The 22,371-nt window shown below is 35.9% G+C and overlaps 1 protein-coding gene across 3 annotated transcripts in view; it reads left to right on the top strand.

Moving 5' to 3' along the window:
* Positions 1-22,371, top strand: part of Spopl (speckle type BTB/POZ protein like) — a 56,473-nt gene that overhangs the window by 14,234 nt on the left and 19,868 nt on the right. Inside the window, exons 2-6 of one of the 3 annotated variants that reach the window (XM_041674640.1) lie at positions 16,029-16,164; positions 16,334-16,455; positions 16,706-16,857; positions 18,365-18,492; positions 20,001-20,096. In XM_041674640.1, coding sequence (XP_041530574.1) covers positions 16,087-16,164; positions 16,334-16,455; positions 16,706-16,857; positions 18,365-18,492; positions 20,001-20,096 — 576 coding nt within the window. In that variant the 5' untranslated portion in view covers positions 16,029-16,086. Of the gene's footprint in view, positions 1-16,028; positions 16,165-16,333; positions 16,456-16,705; positions 16,858-18,364; positions 18,497-20,000; positions 20,097-22,371 lie in introns of those variants that run through there. The other 2 variants (XM_041674641.1, XM_041674643.1) reach the window with 2 other exon arrangements.

The raw sequence follows: 22,371 nt of genomic DNA, 5'->3' as shown, positions 1-22,371 counted from the left end.
TAAAAAATTCTCTCTCACACACTCAGATTGTTGCTACATGAAGATATAAGATTAAATTATAATTTGCAATTTGTTTCTTTAATTGAAATGTCTTTAAAAACTTAAAATTCCATGAATGTATTATTCATTTTGCGAACTTGTATCAACTTCATACATGGTTTGCTAAGATAGCTACAATTTGGGTAATTTTTGACTTGTCATAGCTTTAAACCATTGGTTAAAATTTTCAAAATGTTGTAAGTAGATACTAAAGTAAATGTGTTCTTATTGACTTCATGAACTTGAAGATGATGGTTTAGAGTTAAGAGCATCCTTCAGTGACCCTGTCCTTTTTATTATGCTTGTGTTACTTACATACATCGTCACCCACACATGTGTACCTATATTTGAGTAAGAACAAATTTCAGTCAATTTAAACGTTTTATAAAAAAAGAGGGTCAGATTTCTGCTGCCTTGCTTATTCTCTTAAACAGAATTGAAGTGTAAAAAATTATACCTAAAACGCCTGAGTGCATATTAAATGGAAAGTAAGGACTGTCTGCTTCTTTCTGTAGGACCCAAATTAGTGTAGGTGCCTTACAGATACTCACGGAGTTAATGATTAAGAGAAAGTGTATGAATACATGAATGAGTGATTTGAAAATAATTCAGAGATTATGAGGTTGGCATGGTGAGTAGTCTGCCTACTGCTCCGATTCAATGTGCTGTTTGCATTCTGCAGGTGTTTAAAAGACTGTCACTCAGACTGTCTGAGGGTTTCTGTTGCTGTGATGAAACACCATGACCAAAAATCAAGTTGGGGAGGAAAGGGTTTATTTGACTTCCTTCCATATCACTGTTCATCATCGAAGGACAGAAATTCAGACAGGGTAGGAACTCAGAGGCAGAAGCTGATACGGAGGCATGGAGGAGTGCTGCTTCTGGTTTGCTCCCTATGGCTTGCTGAGCCTGCTTTCCCATAGAACTTAGGACCACCAGCCCAGGGAGGGAGCCACCCACAGTGGGCTGGTTCAATCACTAACAATTAAGAAAATTCTACAAGAGCTAGTTCCAGGACAGGCTCCAAAACCACAGAGAAACCCTGTCTCGAAAAACCAAAAAAAAAAAAAAAAAAAAAAAAAAAAAAGCCTTACAGATGGAGTTTATGGAAGCATTTTCTCAACTGAGGGTCGCTTCTTTCAGATAACTACCTTGTGGCAAGTTCAGTCAAAACTAGCCACCACATAGACTGCTAAGTAAAGCTGATTTTAAAAATTGCTGTTAACTGTATTTTGGAAATGATCTTTAAAGGTGAAACATCTTGCTTTATTTATCTTAAGAATACATATCTATAAACACAAATGCCGTGAGCTTCTATACAAAGCATATACAGTATGCCCTGTATCTGTGTAGTTATGCAAATAATAAAACATTTGGACGTTTTTTTGTTCCAAACTTGACACAGATATTATTACATTACAAAGGATGATTTTAAAAATGATACCCGAAGATCTTGTGGCATGAATGTATTATGGTACCAGGCATACACATGTTCTGGATTCCCTGTAGCTGATTTTTAGAAAGAATATAGAGTTGGGATATTTCTGTTAATTTATGTAGAGCTGAATAGGACCTAGTGCTTTTAAAAGTATTTTTGTTTTTGAAATTTTCGTAAGTGTATAAAATATATTCTCATCATATCCACTTGTCTGACTCTTCTTAGATAATTCCTAAGAAGCCCCACCCAACTTCATGTCCTTTTAAAAATTTTAGTTTTCTAATACATTGTTTGTGTGTGTGGACATGTGTGCTGTGGTGCACAAGTGGAGGTGAGAGGACATCTTTGGGAAATCAGTTTCCTCTGCTCTGTCTTGGTTCTAGGGATCAAACTCAGGTCATCAGGCTTGATGGCTTACCCATCGCATCCTCCCCACTCCCTTAGTTACCCAGTGAGTCCAGGTAGTGCATGTGGGTGTGAGGCCATTGGTGCATGAGCAAATAGTCTATTCTAATACCCCAGTGAAAAATTACTCTTTCTTCACAGTAGCGATCAATTGCCAGTATGGTTCCTTAGCTGGATATAAGGCCTCAGGACTGCCATCTCTCACTTCTAGACTGCAATTATGGCTGCTTTGATTTGGTTCAGCTATAAGGACCACATTATGTCTAGAAGAAAACATTTCGTAGCACTTCTTCCTGTTCTCAGGCGCTTTCATTCTCTCGGCCCCCTTTTTTGAACTATTCCCTGAGCTATGTAGGAATAGGGAGGGAGAGAGAGGCTGATAGGTATGTCTTATTGAGCACACATGATCACTTCTTCTCAGCACTTTGACAAGTTATGAATCTCATTAAATACTATCTACTACAGAAAGAGGCTCTTCTGACTGTTGGGATTAGCACAGGTTTATATGTATAAATATAAATGTTTGGAAGGCTGTTTGGCAACATGATTTAGCAAAACAACAGTGGACCCTCACAACACACACACACACACACACACACACACACACACACACACACACACCCTGCACACTCCAGGGTTTATGGGATGATAGGACTGTTTATGAGCTGTCTGACAATCAAATATAGTTTCTGTTTTTAAAATTGGCATACTGGATATGTACTTCTTCCCCCCTGCTTAAAATATACATTTTAAAATGGAAGTTCCAGTCATACAAGTCTTTCAGTTACAGAGGGAAATTGCTGACCAACACTAAGTTCTGTTCCTGAACTGTGCCTTCCTGTAGTTGTGTTAGTAGGTTTCTGTGAAAGTTCTCTTCCTTGGCTCTGGTCAGTGTTACCATCTCTGTGAGTAACAGTCTTGTTTCCTTCCTTACAACTCAATTGCCCAGTCCTCCTGCTAATTTATATCATCAAAATATTTATATAATGCTCTATATTTTCTTCAGTATTTTCTGAGTCAGTGTTAAAATATTTAATCCTAGAAATATGTCAATACATGCACACAGCAGAAAAAAAAAGTTGGTCTCATAAAATAGCTATATTCCTTTCTATACTATTACCCACTGAAAAAAATTACAAAGAACAAATTCTTATAGATTCTTCTCTTAACTCTAATTCTTCCTGTCCCCTGAGACTATAGCTTTCTTGTGTTTTTGACTTGTGTTTTCTCTTTCTCAGATTTCTTTTTACTTAGTTAGAGCTGAAATCCTCAAAATAAGATACCCACTTTATAAGGGTATGTATACTATGAAGGAGGAAGATTAGGAAAGAAATCATCTGTGCGACACAAAAAGAGTTAGGGCTCATTGGGTTCCGAATACAATATTGAGTAATTGGTCATGGAGGTGAGTGAACTGTTCAAGTGTTTGTAGTTTGAAACTACTCTTTATTTGACACTCAGTTGTGAGCAAATTTGATTATGGAATTCCAAGCTCATTTTTTCTCAGAAAATCTTAACAATACTTATGATTTGTGTTGGTAGCATTTAGATTTCAGTGTGGTTTGGTCTTTTGTAGATAACATGATGAATTTTAGGATTTTCTTTATATTTTTAAGAAATAGAATTCTGAAGTTTTACCAGAAGTGTCTGTGTTTAGATCTCTCAGTAACCATTCTTGACATTTTATGAGGCTTGATTTGATAACCTTGTGCCTCCCTCCTTTATCTCTTGACAATAAACCTGTTTTTTAAAGAAATTCATACACACACACACACATATCACTATTCTTGTTTTAATTTTGTTTGTTAGTACATGTTGCTAAATCTGGTTCACAATGGCTCATCATTTCCTATATTTGGGTCTTCAAAAATAATCTTTTTTTTGTTTTCCAATTATGAGTGAGTTGTAACCATTTTACTTACCTTACCAATTGAATTATTCTTTCTCTAATACTTACTTTTATGAACACATTTTCAAAACGGTTTACTCTTGTTTTATTCAAATAAACTCTATGAGAAGACTTTTACTTTTTCCCCATCTTTTGAGACAGTCTCCATGTAGCCCTGGCTGCCTAGAATCTGCTGTGTAAACCAAGCTGACCTCAAACTCGCAGTGCTCCACCTGTCTTTTCCTATTTTATAAGAAAATTTAAGTCTACAGTTATGTCTCCTGAATTGACTATATAAGGTACTTGTTTCCGTTTTTCTTCTGTTTTAGTTCTTCTTTTGAATGTCTTTTTTTCTTCCTAATTGAATGTTAGTTAGCCTTATTGATCTGCTCATATTTTTGCTTAAATATGTTTTTAAAAATCATTTGAGATGGTAATATATTATTTCCTCTTTTCTTTTCTTACCTCCTAGCCCTTCCATGTACCCTCCTTGTTCTCTTTCAAACTCGTGACCATTTATCTTTAATTGTTGTTACATACATGTGTTTATGCATAAAATATATATTTACATACACACACACACAACCTGCTCAGTCCATATACTGTTACTTGTATATATTGCATGTATATGTTTTTCAGTGCTGGCCATTGAATAACCAGTTGGTGTACTTCCTCCTGGGAAAGGTTATTTCTCTTGCTCTCAGCGTTCCTTAGTTGTCCCTAGTTCTTTGACCAAAGTTGAGGCCTCATGAGCTTTCACCCTTCCGTGTTAGCATGTCTATTGATGTTGCCCTTGTTCAGGTCTTCTTTAGGCAGCCAGTTCAATGAGACTTCGTGGTCATAGCTTTTTTGACATTTCTGGGAGATACAATCTCACAGCAAGCTTCCTGTTTTTCTCTTCTGTGGGTATAAGAATTAATCTTTAGGGATTCTGCTGGTCTAGTAAATCAGTAGCTGTAGTTCTTCCTCCATGATCTGCTTACATTTTAAGGCATACAACAACTTTGTAAAGTAATACTGTGTGGCTGGCATGGTTTTCTCTCAAGTTGTGCAGGTCTGTTTCCTCAGCAATGTTCTTCTGAGTAGAAACGTTGTGGACACTTCACTGTAAGAGGTCAGGGTGTCTCAGTATGATCACTTCCTTGTATATTGGAATCTTTTACACATGTCAAAATAAAAGGATTTATTTTTTTTATAGAAAAGACCTTAATTTTATTTTCTGTTATCTTCTCTCCTTTTCCTAATATGCCTTAGGATACTCAGATAAGCCCTGTGTGTCCTTTTTGCTTCTCGTGAGCTGACATGCTTAGAAAAAAAATATATGTAGTCAAGTGTTCCACGTCTTTTGGTGTACAGTTCTTAGAATTTGTGAAGATGATAAAACCACGACTTATCTTTGTGAAAAGCCAGCTGTCTTAGCCAGCCCAGTCCACCTTAGGGTTTTTTTTTTGTTTTGTTTTGGTTTTGGTTTTTTGTACTTCCCCAGAGAAATTATGTCTAGTTCCTTCAATTGTAATATTTCTCCTATTTCTTTGATAACTTGTTTATATTTATCTACCTTGAATACCTCAAAATTTGTTTTTCCACCAGTATCCCCACTTTTCATTTTTAGCCCTATTAGAGCTTGCTTATCATTTTCCTCATGAAAATATCTCATAGGTATATTGGGGGATAAACATGACAGATAAACAGTATGCATGTTACTGTCTTTAACTGTGCTGTTTAAAAGTTCCATCATAAGTATTGTCTCTTGAAATGTGAGAGAAGGCCTTATATGTGAATTGAAATCACAAAATCCATTTCCACTGCTTTGTGTTTTTAACTAAACAGTATTTTGTGCTACTAACATGCTCAAAATTCTTCTTCAAGCATCTAGTGTAAGCCTTTGCTCAGAACAGGTAAGCACAAGTTATTCTGTGACAGGATCTCACTCAGCTGCCTAGCCTTGACCTGGAACTCAGTGTGTAGGGAAGGAATTCCGTGTACCTGGAAAGCTACTGCCTCAGTCTTTTGATTATTTCGGATTACAGGTGTCCACCACCACTGCTAGTCATTGTCAAATATTTTTCTTCAACTATCAAACTGAGCTTTTTACTTTATTTTTTTGATTAATGTCATAATTTACAATAATAGTTTTTAATGATAATCATTCAGTTACTTTTTATTGTGCACCACTGTACAGCCGGACCAGTGCTTACATTTCAGATACACACAAAACAAATGGTGCTATCCTTAAATGAATATCCTTAAGGAATTAAAAAAAAATCAATGAGATGCTAAGAATGAGGCTTAAAGAATGAATCATTTAATTACGAATTTGTGAAATACTAAAATAAATTTATAGTCTTTCCTTTTTTCCTTTTTACACAATATAGTTAATGTGTATCAGTTTTATTAAGTCAAATCCTGGGTTTTGATTTTCTTTATTGTTCTTTGGTTGTCTATGGTATTTGTCTTTCTCTAATCTTATTTAATTACACAAATTTTATTTTATGTGTCCTTTTTTTTTCATTCCTTATGGTATAATGGTAGCACATTGACTTGACCCTGTTTTCTTATTAGTTCACGAGAATTTCATATATTGTGCTTTGATCATATTCCCCCTCTGTCTTATTTAGGGTTTCTATTAATGGTGATAAGAAAACCATGGCCAAAGCAACTTGGGGAGGTAAAGGTTTATTTCATCTTCCAACTCTCAGGCTACACTTTAATCACTGGAACAAGTCAGGACAGGAACTCAAAGCAGAAACTGAAGCAGAGGTGTTGGAGGAACACTGCTTATCCTTATGATTTGCTCAGCCTGCTTTCTGACAGTATACAGGATCCCTTGCCCAAGGATGTGTTGTTGGTGTTTTATTCTAGCCCAATATTGGAACACCAAAATGATGTTGTTTCTTTTTTTTCTTTTTACTCTTTTGACTTTTTGGGGGGCTCGCCACATTTATTTGGTCAGCTCCCAAATAAATCACACAGAGAGGCTTATTCTTAATTATAAACACCTGGCCTTAGCTTGACTTGTTTCTTGCCAGCTTTTCTAAACTTAAGTTATCCTGACTACCTTTTGCCTCTGGACTTTTCCTTTTCTTATTTCTGTAAATCTTACTTTCACTCTTATTTCGAGGCTGGCTGGATGGCTGGCTCCTGATATCCTTACTCCTTGTTCTATCTTGCTCCCTCCTCCCTTACTCTCTTGCTCCTTCTTCCTTAGATTTCTCCTCCTATATCTTCTCTCTGCAGGCCAGCCCCACCTATCCTTTCTCCTGCCTCACTTTTAACCATTCATCTCTTTATTGGACCATCAGGTGTTTTAGAGAAAGAGTCACAGCTTCACAGATTTAAACAAATGCAGTATAAATAAAAGCAACACACCTTAAAATAATTTTCCACAAGGATGTGAGCTGAGCTTACCCACATCTATCACTAGTCAAGACAATACCCCACAGCCTTACTTACAGGTTGATCTTAATGAGGCACTTTCTCAATTACTGTTTTCTTTGCTCAGATAATTCTAGTTTATGTCAAGTTGACATAAAACTAGGAACACACTCCCTTATTCAACTCTTAATTCAGCAGTTCTCAGCCTTCTAATGCTGCTACCCTTTCATACATTTCCTCATGTTTTGGTGACAGACAACCATAAAATTATTTTCTTTGCTAATTCAATTTTGCTATTGCTATGAATTGTATTGTAAATATCTGTGGTTTCCAGTGGTCTTAGGTGACCCCTGTGAAAGGGTCATTTGATCCCCAAAATGGTTAGTGTCCCTATCTTTTTTTTTTAAGTGGTTTAGGCGCTTAATTCTGTGAAGTCTCTTCTTAGAACTGCCTTCACCTTGTTTCACATATTGTGGCATGTTTTGTTTCTATTTTTGTTCAATTCTAGGGATTTAAAAATTTCTTTCATTTCTGCCTTTGTCAAATTCTTATTCAAAAGTATATTATTTATTTTCATGAATTTGTGTAATTTCTGTTATTTCCATTGCTGTTGATAGCCAGTGTTACTCCATTGTGTTCAGATAGAATGCAAATTGTTATTTCAGTTTTTGTGTGAGTGTTGACTTGTTTTATGCCCTCATCTGTGGTTGATGTTGGAGAAAGCTCCATGAGCTACTGAAAAGAAGAATGTGTATTCTTTAGTGTTTGGAAGGAGTGTTCTATAGATATTTGTTAGGTCCATTTGACTCATGGTGTTACTAACTCTAGGCTTTTTATTGTTGTTTCTAGATGACCTTTCTATCTGTGAAAGTGGGGTATTGGAAATACCCACTATCACTCTATTGGGGTCAGTCTGTGAATTTTATATTGAATGGTATTTCTGATATTGAATTTGGTGCCTCTGTGTTTGGTGCCATATGCTTAGGTTTGCACCATCATGTTGGTGCATTTTCCCTTTAATGAGTGTAAAATGTCCTTATCTTTGCTAATTTTTGTTTGAAATCTGTTTTGTTAGATACTAGAATAGCTATCTTATGTTCTTAGTTCTATGTGCTTGGAATGCCTTTTCCTATCCTTTACCCTCAGGTGGTAGCTATCACTGATGGTCTGATATGCTTCATGGAGGAAGCAAAAAGATGGATTTATAACCCAGTCTGTGAATCTGTCTTTTCATTGATAAGTTTAGAACACTTGTATTCAGAGTTATTTATATAACATGTGTTAATTCATGTCAGTTTGTTGATTTTTTTTTGGTAGTTTTTACTTGTTTTGTTTTTCAGGTTTCTTTTTATAAACACCTGTCCTGGTATTGATTTTTTTGTTTGTTTGATCCCTCTGACTTGGGTGTTTTTATTTATTTTTTTCTTCAGATTGAACTGTTCTTACCAGTATCCACAGTGGAATAGTCGTAATAGTTAACTATTTGTCATCTGTTTTTATCATAAAAAATTTACTTCTTCAGTTTTAAGAGTTTTTTTGTTGTTTGTTTGTTTTGTTCCGTTTTTTGTTTCTCGAGACAGCGTTTCTCTGTAGCTTTGGGGCCTGTCGCCTGTCTTGGAACTAGCTCTTGTAGATGAGGCTGGCCTTGAATTCATAGAGATCTGCCTGCTTCTTCCTCCCAAGTGCTGTGATAATAGTTTTTCTTGGTCTAAAATTCTGTTTGACAGTTGTAGTCTTTTGGAACTTGGAAAACATCTTTCCAGGCTCTTTTGGCTTTGAAGATTTCTGTTAGATATTGTAGTATTCGAATTGTATGTGACTTTATAGGTATGCCTTTGTAATGAGACTTGGATATTTTTCATTTGAAGCTTGCAATATCCCTTCTCTATTATGTATTGGTAATATTTTTACTGTAATACATGGTGGAGTATTATTATTTTTTTGTCTGTTTGCTATTCTGTAGGTCTCTTTGGTTGGGCACTCTTTTCTATTAGTTTGGAAATTTTTCTCTTATGTTTTCCTGAAGATATTCTGTGTGCTTTCCCTATGGTGTTCTTCACCATAAGTCAGGGGTAGGTTTATTCATGGTTATTATTACATTTCCATGTTTTGTTCATGTGTTTGTTTTCAAACTTTCCCTTGAAGTTTACCAGGTGTTCCAATTCCTCTGCTTCATCTACCATCCCTGACTTTCTATTTTTAATGTGATCAATTCTATTGGTGAGGCTTTCCACTGGGGTTTTTTAATTGACTTACTGAATTTTTCATTTCAAGTTTTATTAAAGCTTGGGTTTTCTTCATAGACTCAAAGTCTGTTATCCTATTTTGGATTGACTTCCTTATTTCACTCTTCTGTCTTTGTGTTCTTTGAGGTGTTTAACAATATTTACAATCATTCCTTTGAATTCTGTGTCTGGGAGTTTTCCCAGGTTATTTTCGATATGGACTATTATGGGATTTCCCTTTTTGAATTAGATATTTTGTTTTTCATATTTTTTATGTGTTTAGATTTGTGCATTTGTTGTTAAATTTTTCTTTTTTTTTTCAGATCACTTTCAACACGGGTGTTTCTAGTGTTCATGGGAAGATTCATAGCGGGGTTGAGATGTCTATGTTCCTCATTGACCTGATATTTCAGGCTATGGCTCATCTGTTTGTCAGCTATAGTCTGGTGCTCTCTGAAATGATCAAGTCACCTGGAACAAGTGTTTCCTGAACTCAAGGCTGGATACGGCAACTGAGGATCTCAGGCAGCTGCCTAGGCTCTGTTAAGTTGTGAGAGATTTGACTGGGTTTCTTCAGCCTTTCCTAGAGAGTGCCTTCTGGGGGCAGGCTGAGAAATGGGGAGTCCCAAAGGAAAGGAAAGTAGTTGGAAGGGATGTTCCTGGCAAGTTATTATGGGGATTAGGGGTAACCTGAATGAAAGAGGGCTGGCAAGGGGCATTCAGGCAGCCTCTATGTGTCTTTATGATATATGGGCAAGGTGGAGTGTCCCTGGTGCGGAGTGGTCTTAAGACTTTTTTAAATGCATGTGTTCAGCTGCTTTCGGTCACCTCATGGCCTAAGCTATGGTATATTTATGTTGCTCTTTTTTTCCCTTGTCTCAATGTATGTCTTGTGAATTTTTTCCATTTATTGTTTAATTTCACATTTATGGATTTCACTTGATATAAATTTCTAGTTTGACTCTTAATAAGAGGGAATGCTTTATATGACCTTAGTCTTAAAATCTATTGAGTTGTTTTGTGGATTTCAGCTGTTAACGACTGAAATGACTGCTAGATCAGATTCTTTTATACTCCTGTTAAAGGCATCTTCTTATGACTTGTTCTGCGTAATGATATGTTCATCTATTAGTAGAGAATGTTCTGTTCTTGTTTCTATTCGGTTAATTTTTGCATGATATAATTAAATGGTTCTATGTGTGTGTGTGTGTGTGTGTGTGTGTGTGTGTGTGAGAGAGAGAGAGAGAGAGAGAGAGAAAGAGAAAGAGAGAGAGAGAAACTTTAGACTTTGATTTCTGTGATCATAGATCTGGAGGAGCAGGAAAGATGCAAATGCAGTGCCTGTGTATTAAGTTCTCAATTAAATAAAACCTTTAGTCTCTGCAGATTGCCTGTTACTTTGGGGACACTTATTAATTTTTTTCCTTAATTTTTTCCATTTTATTGAAAATAGATTTTTTTTTTACACAGTATATCTTGATTACAATTTACCCCTCCCCCCTTCTCCCAGTTATTTCCCACCTTCATTCCTCAGGAAAGAACAGGCTTCTAAGAGAAAATGATAAAATATAACCCTCTAAGGTTCTATTTCTATTGCTGTGATGGAACACTATGACCAAAAAGCAAGCTGGGGATGAAAGGGTTTATTTGATTGGCACTTCCCTACTGCTGTTGATCACTGAGGGAAATCAGGACAGGAACTCAAACAGGGAAGGATCCTGAGGCAGGCGCTGATGCAGAGGCCATGGAGGTAGTGTGCTGCTTCCTGTCTCGCTTCCACTGAATTGCTTAGCTGGGTTTCTTACACACCCAGGACCCCCTATGCAAGGAAGTACCAGCTATGATGGGCTAGGCCCTCTGTCACTACCCTCCAGGCCTGCCTACAGGCTGATGTTTTTGGCACATTTCCTCAGTTGAGGCTACCTCCTCTCCAGTAATTCTAATTTGTGTCAAGGTGACATAAAACCAGCCAGCAGAATAACAAAGATAAGATAAAAACATCATATTTGAATTGGACAGGACAAACCAGCAGAAAAAAGGGAGCACAAGAGTCTGAGACCTACTCGTTTGCACAGTCAGGAATCACGTGAAAGCACTAAACTGGATCCATAATGTGTATGCTGCAGATCTGGTACAGGCCTGTGCAGGCCCTGTGTATACTGTTTCAGTTTCTGTAAGTTCATATGAGCTTTGCTTATGTTGATTTACAGGACCTTGTTTTCTTAGCATCCATCATTCCCTCTGGCTCTAACACTCTTTCTGCCTCCTCTTCTGAGGGGTTCCCTGAGCTCTGAGGGAAGGGATTTGGTGAATACCTCCTTTTTTGGAAGGCTGAATGTTCCAAGGTCTTTCATTCTGTGGGAAATGTCTTGCTGCAGGAGTGTGTGTGTGATGGGGAAGGGTGGCCTTTGTATTCGTTCTCATCTGCTGTAGAAGGAAGCTTCTCTGATGTCAACTGAACAAGGCGGTGATCTATGAATACAGCAGAATATTATTAGAAGCCCCCCCCCTTTTTTTAAGCCCCTTTTTTTTAAGTATTTTGTTTTACCCTAGGTTCCTAGTCTACCTCTGGCTTTTGTTTACCCAAGCAGGTGTCACCTATAGGTTTCATCTGTGAAGACATTGTTGAGCAAAGGGTTTGTGGCTGGTTTGGTGCTTATGTTTCTCTTTTGGTAGTGTGCAGAGTGTTTTCTGTACCAAAGCCACTAGAACATGGGGAGAAGGCTCTATGTATATACCAGCTCAGCTTCCTTCTGCTCAATGCATTCTGTAGATGTTGTCTTCAGCAGTGAGGCCATACTGACAGTTTGTAAAGAGAAGCCTATAGTCTTGGCAACTGCCTGAGTTGTTGGAGATTCCCTTTGGCCAACAACTTAATTAGATGTAACCCAATTCTAGTCCTGGAAGATTTGTTTGAGAATGAGATTACCTGTTGGGACTCTTGTTTTCCCATCATTTGGCAATTTCATTTAGATTGCCTTTATATATGTATTTTAGGAAGATTCTACTTTATGTGATTTTCATACTACCCCCCAAATAGCCCTTAAGTTAAGCTCTTTCTTTTCATAGTCCTCCCTCAACTCCTTCCCCCCTGTTCTTCCTCCTCCACTTCCCCCTCCCCACTTGATCCTCCTAGTTCAGCCATCACCCCATCCTTCTATGATGATCTATTTGATTTCCCATTCCTCACAAGTTCTATTTGTACCCTTTAGTCCCTTGTTCTGTAACAGAACCTCTGTTGTTCTAAGGATTGTTGTTTGTTTATCACTGACCTTAAAAGCTAATATCCACCTTTAAGCAATTACATACCATATTTGTCCTTCTGGGCCTGGGATACCTCATTCAGAATGATTTTTCTAATTAATTTCATCAATTTGTCTGCAAATTTCAGAATGTAATTTTTTTAATGGCTGAGTGATACTTTATTGTGAAAATGAACCACATTTTCTTTATCCATTATCCTGTAAGGACATGTAAGTTGTTTCTAGTTTTTGGCTATTGTGAATAAAACAGCAGCGCGCATACTTGAGTAGATGTCTTTGTGTTAGGAGGAACCATCTTCTGTGTCTATATCCAGCAGTGGTTTATCTGGGTCTTGAGGAAGATAAAGAGGTGAAACAGAGGCAAACCCTTGAGCCAGACTTTCAGAGAGTTACCAAGCCAGTTAAGGATAGAATCACAGTTGTTTTAGAATAAAGTTGACATGTTCTCTTCGGTACACCTTAGGGATTACTCCATTCTGCACTAGCCTCTTTCCCGTCTAACTGAAGATTTCTCATTTATTGCATATGAATTTCTTCATCTTATTTCTTTTATTTGCTTTTAATTTTACATATTTTATTTTAAAATTTCAACATATTAAAAGTAATGTTTTCCAAGCCTGAAGAGCATATATCAATGCCAGCAAATAAAAATATTTATAGATGAATGAATTATAATTTGTCAGATTTCCTTGCTGTATACCAGACCTTGTCAAATCTCACTTATTGTTTACATTAACCTTTAAAAATAAGTGATTATATTTTCTTTTTTTTTCTTTTTGTTTTTTTGAGAAAAGGTTTCTCTGTAGCTTTGGAGCCTGTCCTGGAACTAGCTCCTATAGACCAGTGAGGCTGCCAACTCAGAGATCTGCCTGCCTCTGCCTCCTGAGGGCTGGGATGAAAGGCGCGCACCACCACTGCCTAGCTTTGTCACAGTCTTTTAAGAGTTTCTTTTTATTATTGTTTTTGAGACAAGGTCTTGCCATGTAGCCCAGGTTGCCCTCACAATCACAGTCTTCTTTCTTTTGCTTCCAAGTGCTGAGGTTAGAAGGTTATGGGTGTGTGCCATCATCTCTTTTAGGACATGAGTTTCTTGTTCATATTTAAGTGGAGTAAAAATCAAAACTGCTTTATATGGAGGTTGTTGTGTTCTTTTCCTCTTTTCTGACTGGGAAGTAATTTCAGCGAATTTATCCATTCAAGAAGTAGGTGAGTATGGTGTACATGTCTTACATATCTAGAAATACTATCATTTTGCTTTTTAAGCCTGAAAAAAGTCCATGAAATTAGTAATCATTCTGTTTTCCCTAAGTTTTGACCAGAAAATAGAAAAATGAGGCCACACTAATTTGCTTTTATTTACTCATTTTGAATTTCATAGAAATATATTTCATTGGTGATTTCTCTGTGTGTGGTTGATTGTTTTGTTTTAATGTGTTTGTAGAAAGGGTGAGTGGGCACTTGCATGACCCACATGTAGAGATTAGATGACAGTCTCAGGAGTCAATTCTTTCTTTTTGCCTTGTGGTCAGTTCTCTCTTTTTACCATTTTTTTTCCTCATTCAAGTAAAGGGAATCTGTTTGTTAGGGTTGATGGAAAGAGCCTTTGTCATCTGAGCCATCTCACTGGCCTAAATTTGAATTCTTATTTTGGTTGGTTATTGTTAACCTCATTCATTATCTCATTCAAGTCTGTATAACTCAGCAGTGGTACACCACTGAAGACAGTGACTCCCTTCCCCCATGTTGCTTCCCTGTGAAGAGCCCGTGCCGCTGTGGAAAGCGCTCCCTCCATTCATGAATGGATGGGTTCAACCTTGGTCGGAAAGTACTTACAGGTTGACTTTTCTGTGCAGCAGTATCAGTTTCTGGTCTTTTGGTCCATTTAGAATTTATTTATTTGTCTTGGTAGGACAAAAAATGATGGTAAAGTTTCATTTTTTTGCAGATAGATATTAGGTTTTCTTGCAGCATTTGTTTGAGATGTTCTCTTTTCTCTAGTGTCTGCTTTTGAAGTCTTTATCAAAAGCCAGTTGGTTGTAGTTGCATGGCAGAAGTTGAATATTTTAAAATTATATTCTTTGTTATTGTTGACTGGGTTCTTCTTCCGTGTCCTCACCTTCCGTTCTCCTCCATTCCTCCTATTGTTCTCTCCTTTTCTGCAGTTTTCTTGCCTCGTGCTCTATTATCATCACCACTACCCTCCCACTGCTTCTCCCTTTTCTCCTTTTCTTCCTTCTGTTTTCTTTGTTTTAGTTTTGAGACAGGAGATTGGAATTTGCCATGTAAAGCAGGCTGTGTTTCTGTACTGCTCTCTGCCTAGGTCTCCAGGTCTGCACATTGATTCCTGGCTTCTGCTTCATATCTCTGTTGCAGAGTTTTAAAGGGCTTCTTCATTCCCAGTTTTATTTGCTAGTTTATCTTTTATAGCTTTATTTCTTTCTCAGTCTCTCAAGTGACTTACTTCAATCTTCATTTTCTCTTCTCGCATTAGTGTTCAATAGTTTTAGAGAAAATTATGTCTCTTTTTATTGAAGGATTTGTCTCCTTGAAGGTATATCCCTCCATAGGATTAATGTGGTTTCTTTATCAGTTCTTAAATCAAAAGTAGGTTGTTACTGCTCTTACACAGTACAGTATATTCAACAACTTCAACAATGACAATCAGAGGAGAGGAGGAGAATGGAAAGTTAGAATACTGAAGATGAGAACACAGTCCAACAATAAGGAAATATATTGCTTTAGGGTATTAAAGTTCTCTTATATGACTACAACCAACTGAATTTTGGCACAGATTTCAAAAGTACACATTGGAGAAAGAAGAGCATCTCAAACAAATGCTGTTCAACTACATTCAGATAGATGGATGATTGTGCATCCAAACTGATTTGGTACAGGGACAGATAACTAGAAGGGAAGTACATGATTCAGTACACCTCTGAAGGAAACACTGTGAGAGAGATACAGTCTTAGCACACAGCCAGGTTGTTGGAATTCTCTGTAGGCTGTTGTAGAGTCTGTTCTTTGGTAAGAATGGGGATGACAAGTACTTACTGCGCTAACTTGCTCATGGCCCTTTGGACTTCAGGAAGTTAATGGCAGAAGATGAAGCAGACATTGATGTCATTAAGTTTCTATAACATGTTATGTTACATGGATATTTTTGATTTGTGATATTTTGAAAAATAGTGTCATATATAAATATTAATCTTGTTTAGATTTCAGTTGTTTTGGTTGACAGATGTTTGTTTTAATTTATTAAAAATTTCTAAAATTATTTTAACACTTCTTGTGTCCCTTCAAATCTAATTTTAATAATAATTTTTCTCAACCTTAAATATATTCTCTCTCTTAATTTTCTCAAAGGTTGATCAATAAATTTATTTTTTTCCTTGTAGCTAAATAACTCCAGTTTGTGGGATAATATATGAATCTTAAGCTTCTTCTAAAGTGGCAATGTCTATGGAACCTACTCCATCTCTGTCTGGAGATATGTCTCCTAGCCCTGTTGCAGAAAGCTGGTGTTACACACAGGTACCTGCCTTTTAAAATGCATTTGATGTTTGTTTCATAAATTTTCTGGTCATGACAAGTTTATGTAAAATGTCAAACAGTGTGACATCATCACTAGAAGATTAGAATGCTTATTTGGATTGTGACAAGAGATTGTCATGCATATAAAAGTGGCTTTCTGATCTTATAGGTTAAAGTAGTGAAATTTTCCTACATGTGGACTATTAATAACTTCAGTTTTTGTCGAGAAGAAATGGGTGAAGTGTTAAAGAGTTCAACATTTTCTTCTGGCCCAAATGATAAAATGAAATGGTAAGCATTATTATTATATTTTTAACTGTATTTATCTTACTTTGGGTTCATTGTTGTTGTTGGTCCTATGGGTATTAGTATAATTTTTACATTAGTCATTAATTTCTATTCAAATGGAGAAATTGAAAAAACATGGACTTATTACAGGAGTGCTGTTGGGATATTAATTTGCAGGTGATTTCAGCATTTCCTGTCCTTTTGTTAATATCAAATACTAAATTCCTCTAAGTGACCTCTTGTTTTATTTTAGGTGCCTGAGGGTAAACCCAAAGGGGTTAGATGATGAAAGTAAAGACTACTTGTCCTTATATTTGCTCTTAGTCAGCTGCCCAAAAAGTGAGGTTCGAGCAAAATTCAAATTTTCCCTTCTGAATGCTAAAAGGGAAGAAACAAAAGCAATGGGTAAGTGATTGGCAAATTGGGGGAAAGAGTCTCTTTACATACAGTGACTTTACCTAGAAAAGTTTTGGATTATTTTCCTCCCTCAAATTTCCTTAGTCCAAAAATTTATCTGTAGCCATTATTTCATTGTGCATTTCACATTGTAAAGTTTTAGCTTCTGTAGACCTACAGAAGTACTTAAAATAATGTTAAATTTTAACTACTTCGTATCTTAAAATGACGAAAAATAGTTGCTGCTGAAACAGGATTCCTGGGCAATGTCATTAGAAATTTCTCCTCCCTTGCCTTCTTGCTACACAGCAATACAAAGGAGGTGGAAGGCTGTAAACTGCCACACCGAGTTGTAAATAGTTGTGAGTCAAAGAACCAAATAACTTCATTACACATAAACTTTTCAATATTTATGTTTACATATTATGTGATGTTTAAAATAGAGTGTTTTACTTAAGTCATAGCCTGATTGTATGGATAATACTATATAATGAATACTTTCTGATGAGAATCTTATGTATTTTGTAGTGTACAGTTGAGCAGTACCTAAGATGTTTGAAAGGTCTTAGATATCAAAATCTTTTACAGATTATACTAAAAGCATTTTTTGCCCTTTTATGTATGAAACTATATTCCATGAGATTTTTCTAAAATCTTGGGAATGGCAAGAGGCTTTTTAACATTCTCACCAATTTTAAGTTTTCTATAATTCAGCAAATTTAAATCAATAGGATGGGTTCACCAGGAGAACTTGAAAGATTTCTTAATGAGGGCCAGGTGATGGTGGCACATGTCTTTAATCCCAGCACTCGGGAGGCAGAGGCAGAGGCAGATAGATCTCTGTGCCAACCTGGTCTACAAGAGCTAGTTTCAGGACAGGCTCCAGAGCTACAAAGAAACTCTGCCTTGAAAAACATACATGCAAACAAACAAACAAACAAATGAATAAAATTCTTAATGAATCAGAGCGCCTAGTTTTAAGGGGAGAAACAGGAAAAGATATATTCTAACAGAGTTTTGAAATTAGATGATGACTACTTACGCCTGTGTTAGTGTGTTTTGATTTTATTTCATTTAGGCAAGCTGTGTGTGTGTGTGTGTGTGTGTGAGAGAGAGAGAGAGAGGGGGGGGGAGGGACAGAGAGACAGAGAGAGTGACAGAGACAGAGAAACAGATAGTGTGAGAGACAGAGAAAGATGGATAGAGAGAGAGAGACAGAGAAAGAGAAAATGAGTGTCTGTGTGTCTGTATATGTTTTTTCCTTCTGTCAGATATGATGTCTTTGCTTAAGAGAGTCAGAAATCTTCATTTAAGTTCATTGACTGGCCAAACTTTTGAGCAACAATGAAGTGGTTTTATGCTCCTTGGCACGTTTTTTCAGATACTTTATTTATACACATGGTTAATGAATCACAATTAATATTCTATTTATGTCCTGTACATCTATATTTCTTTACCATTAAGGAAAAAATATATCTTTGATACTTGTTTTATTTAAACTTCTGTTTTCCACCAGAAAGCCAAAGAGCTTATCGATTTGTGCAGGGGAAAGACTGGGGATTTAAAAAATTCATTAGAAGGGATTTTTTGCTTGATGAAGCCAATGGTCTCTTACCAGATGACAAGCTTACGTTATTCTGTGAGGTGGGTATGTTTTTATTAATAAAGAATTCCATGGTTTACTTAGTGATGTGGCAAAAGTACGAACTAGGTTAATACTTTTGAAATTAAAGTGATTGATATGTTTCATAAATTCTTTTGCAAAGTCAGCATAAAAAGCTGACTAAAATTATCTTACAAATTAATGTGATGTTCTGTATTTTTTTATCCTGTCTCTAGTTGTTTGTATAGCTATGCCTACCATATACTAAATCCTTCTTATTGAATGAGCTGGATATGTCTATCTTTGTTGTGTTTATTTAATATCTTCTTCATTCTGAATAACTCTGATATAAGAAACCAGTTTTTAGGTTAATCTGATTCCACTTTAGTACTCATAGTTTGATTGAATAAAAAGTATATGGAAAACGTTGTCTTTCAAGCTGTTGGATTAACATCGTCAAATAGGTGTTAATATTCTAAAAAACAAATCTGAGATGTTAATGATATGCCCACATATTTTGACAAACATAAATGCTTAATTTATATTCATAACACATCATATTTTGAAAATTATGAGCATTTCCTGTACCTGGAATTTACTCTTTATTTTCATTTTTGGTTTGGGTTTGCTTCTGTCATTTTTATCATTGGGTAGACTTATTCATATGAAATCATGAGATTTATTTTTGTAGAGTAAACCCAAAGATTATATTTTCAAGATTATCAACTGCATGTCATTGTATTGTATCATACTGAAGATGTTTTGGAGTTGAAATAAGACCATAGAGAAATACTTGCATATATGAACTATACAATTTATTTGTTATAAATACAATTACTTGGGTAGTTTCTCATGATTTCAAGGGAAAAAAACGGTAACATTTGTTTGCAATAAGGAGGTATTTAAGTAGTATTTTAAATAAAAGTTTATACTTTTATAATAAAGTAACAGATTTTATTTATAAAATAAAAAATGTTATACTTTTTTTGCGTTTAATATAGCCTCTTCCAGAATTTTTAGAGTTTACCTTAATTTAAAAATGTTTGTTTTTTTAAACTGTTGTCTTAGAATTTAATGATCTTTAAAGATTATGTGAGTAATGTATTAAGGAAAAATCAAGCAACAACCTGAGAATCTTGAGTAAGTGAATGAACCTTCTTTAGAAAAGAATCTAAGTAATCTGTATTATAGACCTGAAGTAGTGTGTGAGAATAGGTATTTTTCGAGTGTATGTACTGGAACCTAGACAATCAATAAATTCAGAATTAAGGCTGAAATTAATTTTAGGATTATTCAAGTATGCATTTTGAATTTTGTTATTTCTATGCTAAATAATAATTCTGGTGACCCATAGAATGTATTATGACACATGGTTTTAAGTTGGTAATGATCAGATCCCATTTTTAGATCTTGAAATGCGCTTTTCACCAGCCCAGACATGATCTCTTGGACACTAGGGCATAGGTGGGCAAAAATCACCTTTAAGCAACATTCTTTGTGCCCTCCATCATTCCTTCCATTCCTCTCATGGATGCCCTTCCTTCTACAGCATCTCCACACTGCTTGCAGAAGAGGAGGAAGCATTGCACTGCCCTCCCTAGAGAACTGGCACCTCCCCCTCCACTGCAAGTGGTGCTGTAGACAGGTAAGGCAGCTGGGTGCTACCTGTTTTTATGCAAGACATAGCTTAGTCTTGCAGTCTGTGTAGTGGCTCACGTGGCAAGAGTTAGGTGAGAATTTCCAACAGTGTAAACAGCCATACTTCCTTTCTCCAAGTGATGCAACAAGTGAGACTTGAGAATGAGTTAGAGAAAGGGAACATGGGTCAGACTCATTCATCTTTTGAAACCTTAAAAATTTTAAATTTTCTTGATAGTCTACAGATCTATGGCATTCCTTAATAAACAGAGAAATATATGTATAGCTAAAATAAATGAGAAGCTTTTCATAAAGCTAACTTCATTCTTTCTTAAGAACATATTTAAAGAAAACAATAAAACCTTTTCCTTTTTATGAGGTATCAAATTGACTTGACTGTTTAAAACACGGTAATAAGTGGAAGATGTGTTTTGTTTTCTGAACTCTTAGCTGTGAGAAATGAAAATGTGACTACCCTCTTGCCATCACCAGAACTTGTAAAATGGTTATTGAAAGGTGCAAACTCTTATCATCTACCTCTTCTAGGAGGTACATTAAACTGGACTTTTAAAAGTTTCTGCCTCTGTAGTGAGTATAGAGTAAGCAAGTCATTGATTAGAGACACAGCATTGTAGTCCTTTGTGGCTTTAGTAGCATCTTGCTTTTGGGATGGTTTTAGAGGGTTCAAGTTTTTAAAAGGTAGAACCAGTATTGTCTTCAGTCCCACAGAAGAGAAGAAGCAGATTTGTTAGCTACATGCACATTCAGTTATATTGCTCAAATATTCTTTTTTGTTTTATGCTATATCCTTAGGGTGAATCAGTGGCAAGTTTAGTAAGGGAACTGTCCTGTTTATTAAGTCATTGAAAATCTCAGCCTTCTTCCTGAATTTTTCTCTCTAGGTTCCATAAATAAAGTTATTCATTACCTGTTCTCAATATTTTTATCATTTCAAATTTTAGATATGAGAATAATGAACCCATCACTTCTCAGTTTTAATTAGGTCATTAATTTCCATCCGAATTGAAATGTGTCATTGCCTTGCTAGCACTAGGGAGGTATGTAAGGAATACAAGTTTTTTAATTATGATTGTTTACACAGAATGCAGCTGTGCTTCACATCTATGATGATAACGTCTGTTTTCTTTCATTCTTAGTTATGTCTGTCTATCTATGTCATCTATTTATTGTGTGTTTTCCGTCAAGTTTTTACATCAAATATACTATCTTGGGGCCCAAAGAAATGATTCAGTGGGTAAAATCACTTGCCACGCGCATGCCTGATTACTAGAACCCATGTAAAAAGCCAGATGTGGTGGCATGTACTTGTGGTCTAGCACTTCTGTAACAAATGAAAGTCTGAGATAGGAGAATCAGTCCAAAACTTGTGGTCTAACTTGAAATAACTTGACAACAAGACCGACTCAATCTCAGAAACAGGTAGAAGGAAAGAGATTACTTCTCAAAGTTTTCCTCTGACTGCTGCATTGGTAGTATGACACTTGTGCATTCGCATCACATGTACACACACACACACACACACACACACACACACACACAATTATGTTACCGTGAATTAGAGACAACACGTGGGATTTAAGAAATCTTTTCCTAAATCAAATGTTACCATACTGTTTTATATCTGCTATGTAATTTATGTAGGTTAATAAACAGATATGATTCTCTACCTAAAAATTTCAAGAGTAATGCTTAATATAATCAATTAATTACATTATATACTAAAAAAATCCTAAATAAAACCTTAGTACTTATTTATGTCAGTATTTATTACATTCCACATGCATCATTAACTTCTGGTATACTGATATATAATAAAATGGGACAATCAAGTAAAGATCAGGGAAGTATTTTTTTTCTCTTTGAAGGTACTGAAATTTGAATGATGGAAGTCTTAAAATAGAACCTTTATTATTGACTTTGTATACATAATAGCTTGGCCCCCAAATTTTTATAGTACCTTCTCATAAGATTGTAATAAATGCCTTTGATCAGAATTGTTATAAGGAAAGATAAGCACCTGGATATCTCTTCCCTGCCTGCTCAGTGTTGAGATTACACTTGATACTGTAATTGTTTTTTTCACATGGGGGCTAGAGATCAAATTCTGGTCCTAATGTTTGTATAGCAGCAGGCAGTTTACCACCTAAACCATCCCAAAGCCTAATGTGTGTATCTTTAAATTATACTTTCAAGAAACGAATTAAATTATCTATTGCTTTATGACAAATGTTCCCAATATTTAGCACTCAAAAGCATAACTA

This window comes from Microtus oregoni, unplaced genomic scaffold (genome assembly GCF_018167655.1).
Source record: "Microtus oregoni isolate MIOR12 unplaced genomic scaffold, Mior012 000025F_ref0000491, whole genome shotgun sequence".
NCBI classification, from domain to species: Eukaryota; Metazoa; Chordata; class Mammalia; order Rodentia; family Cricetidae; genus Microtus; species Microtus oregoni.
This window is presented reverse-complemented; position numbering and strand designations above follow the sequence as displayed.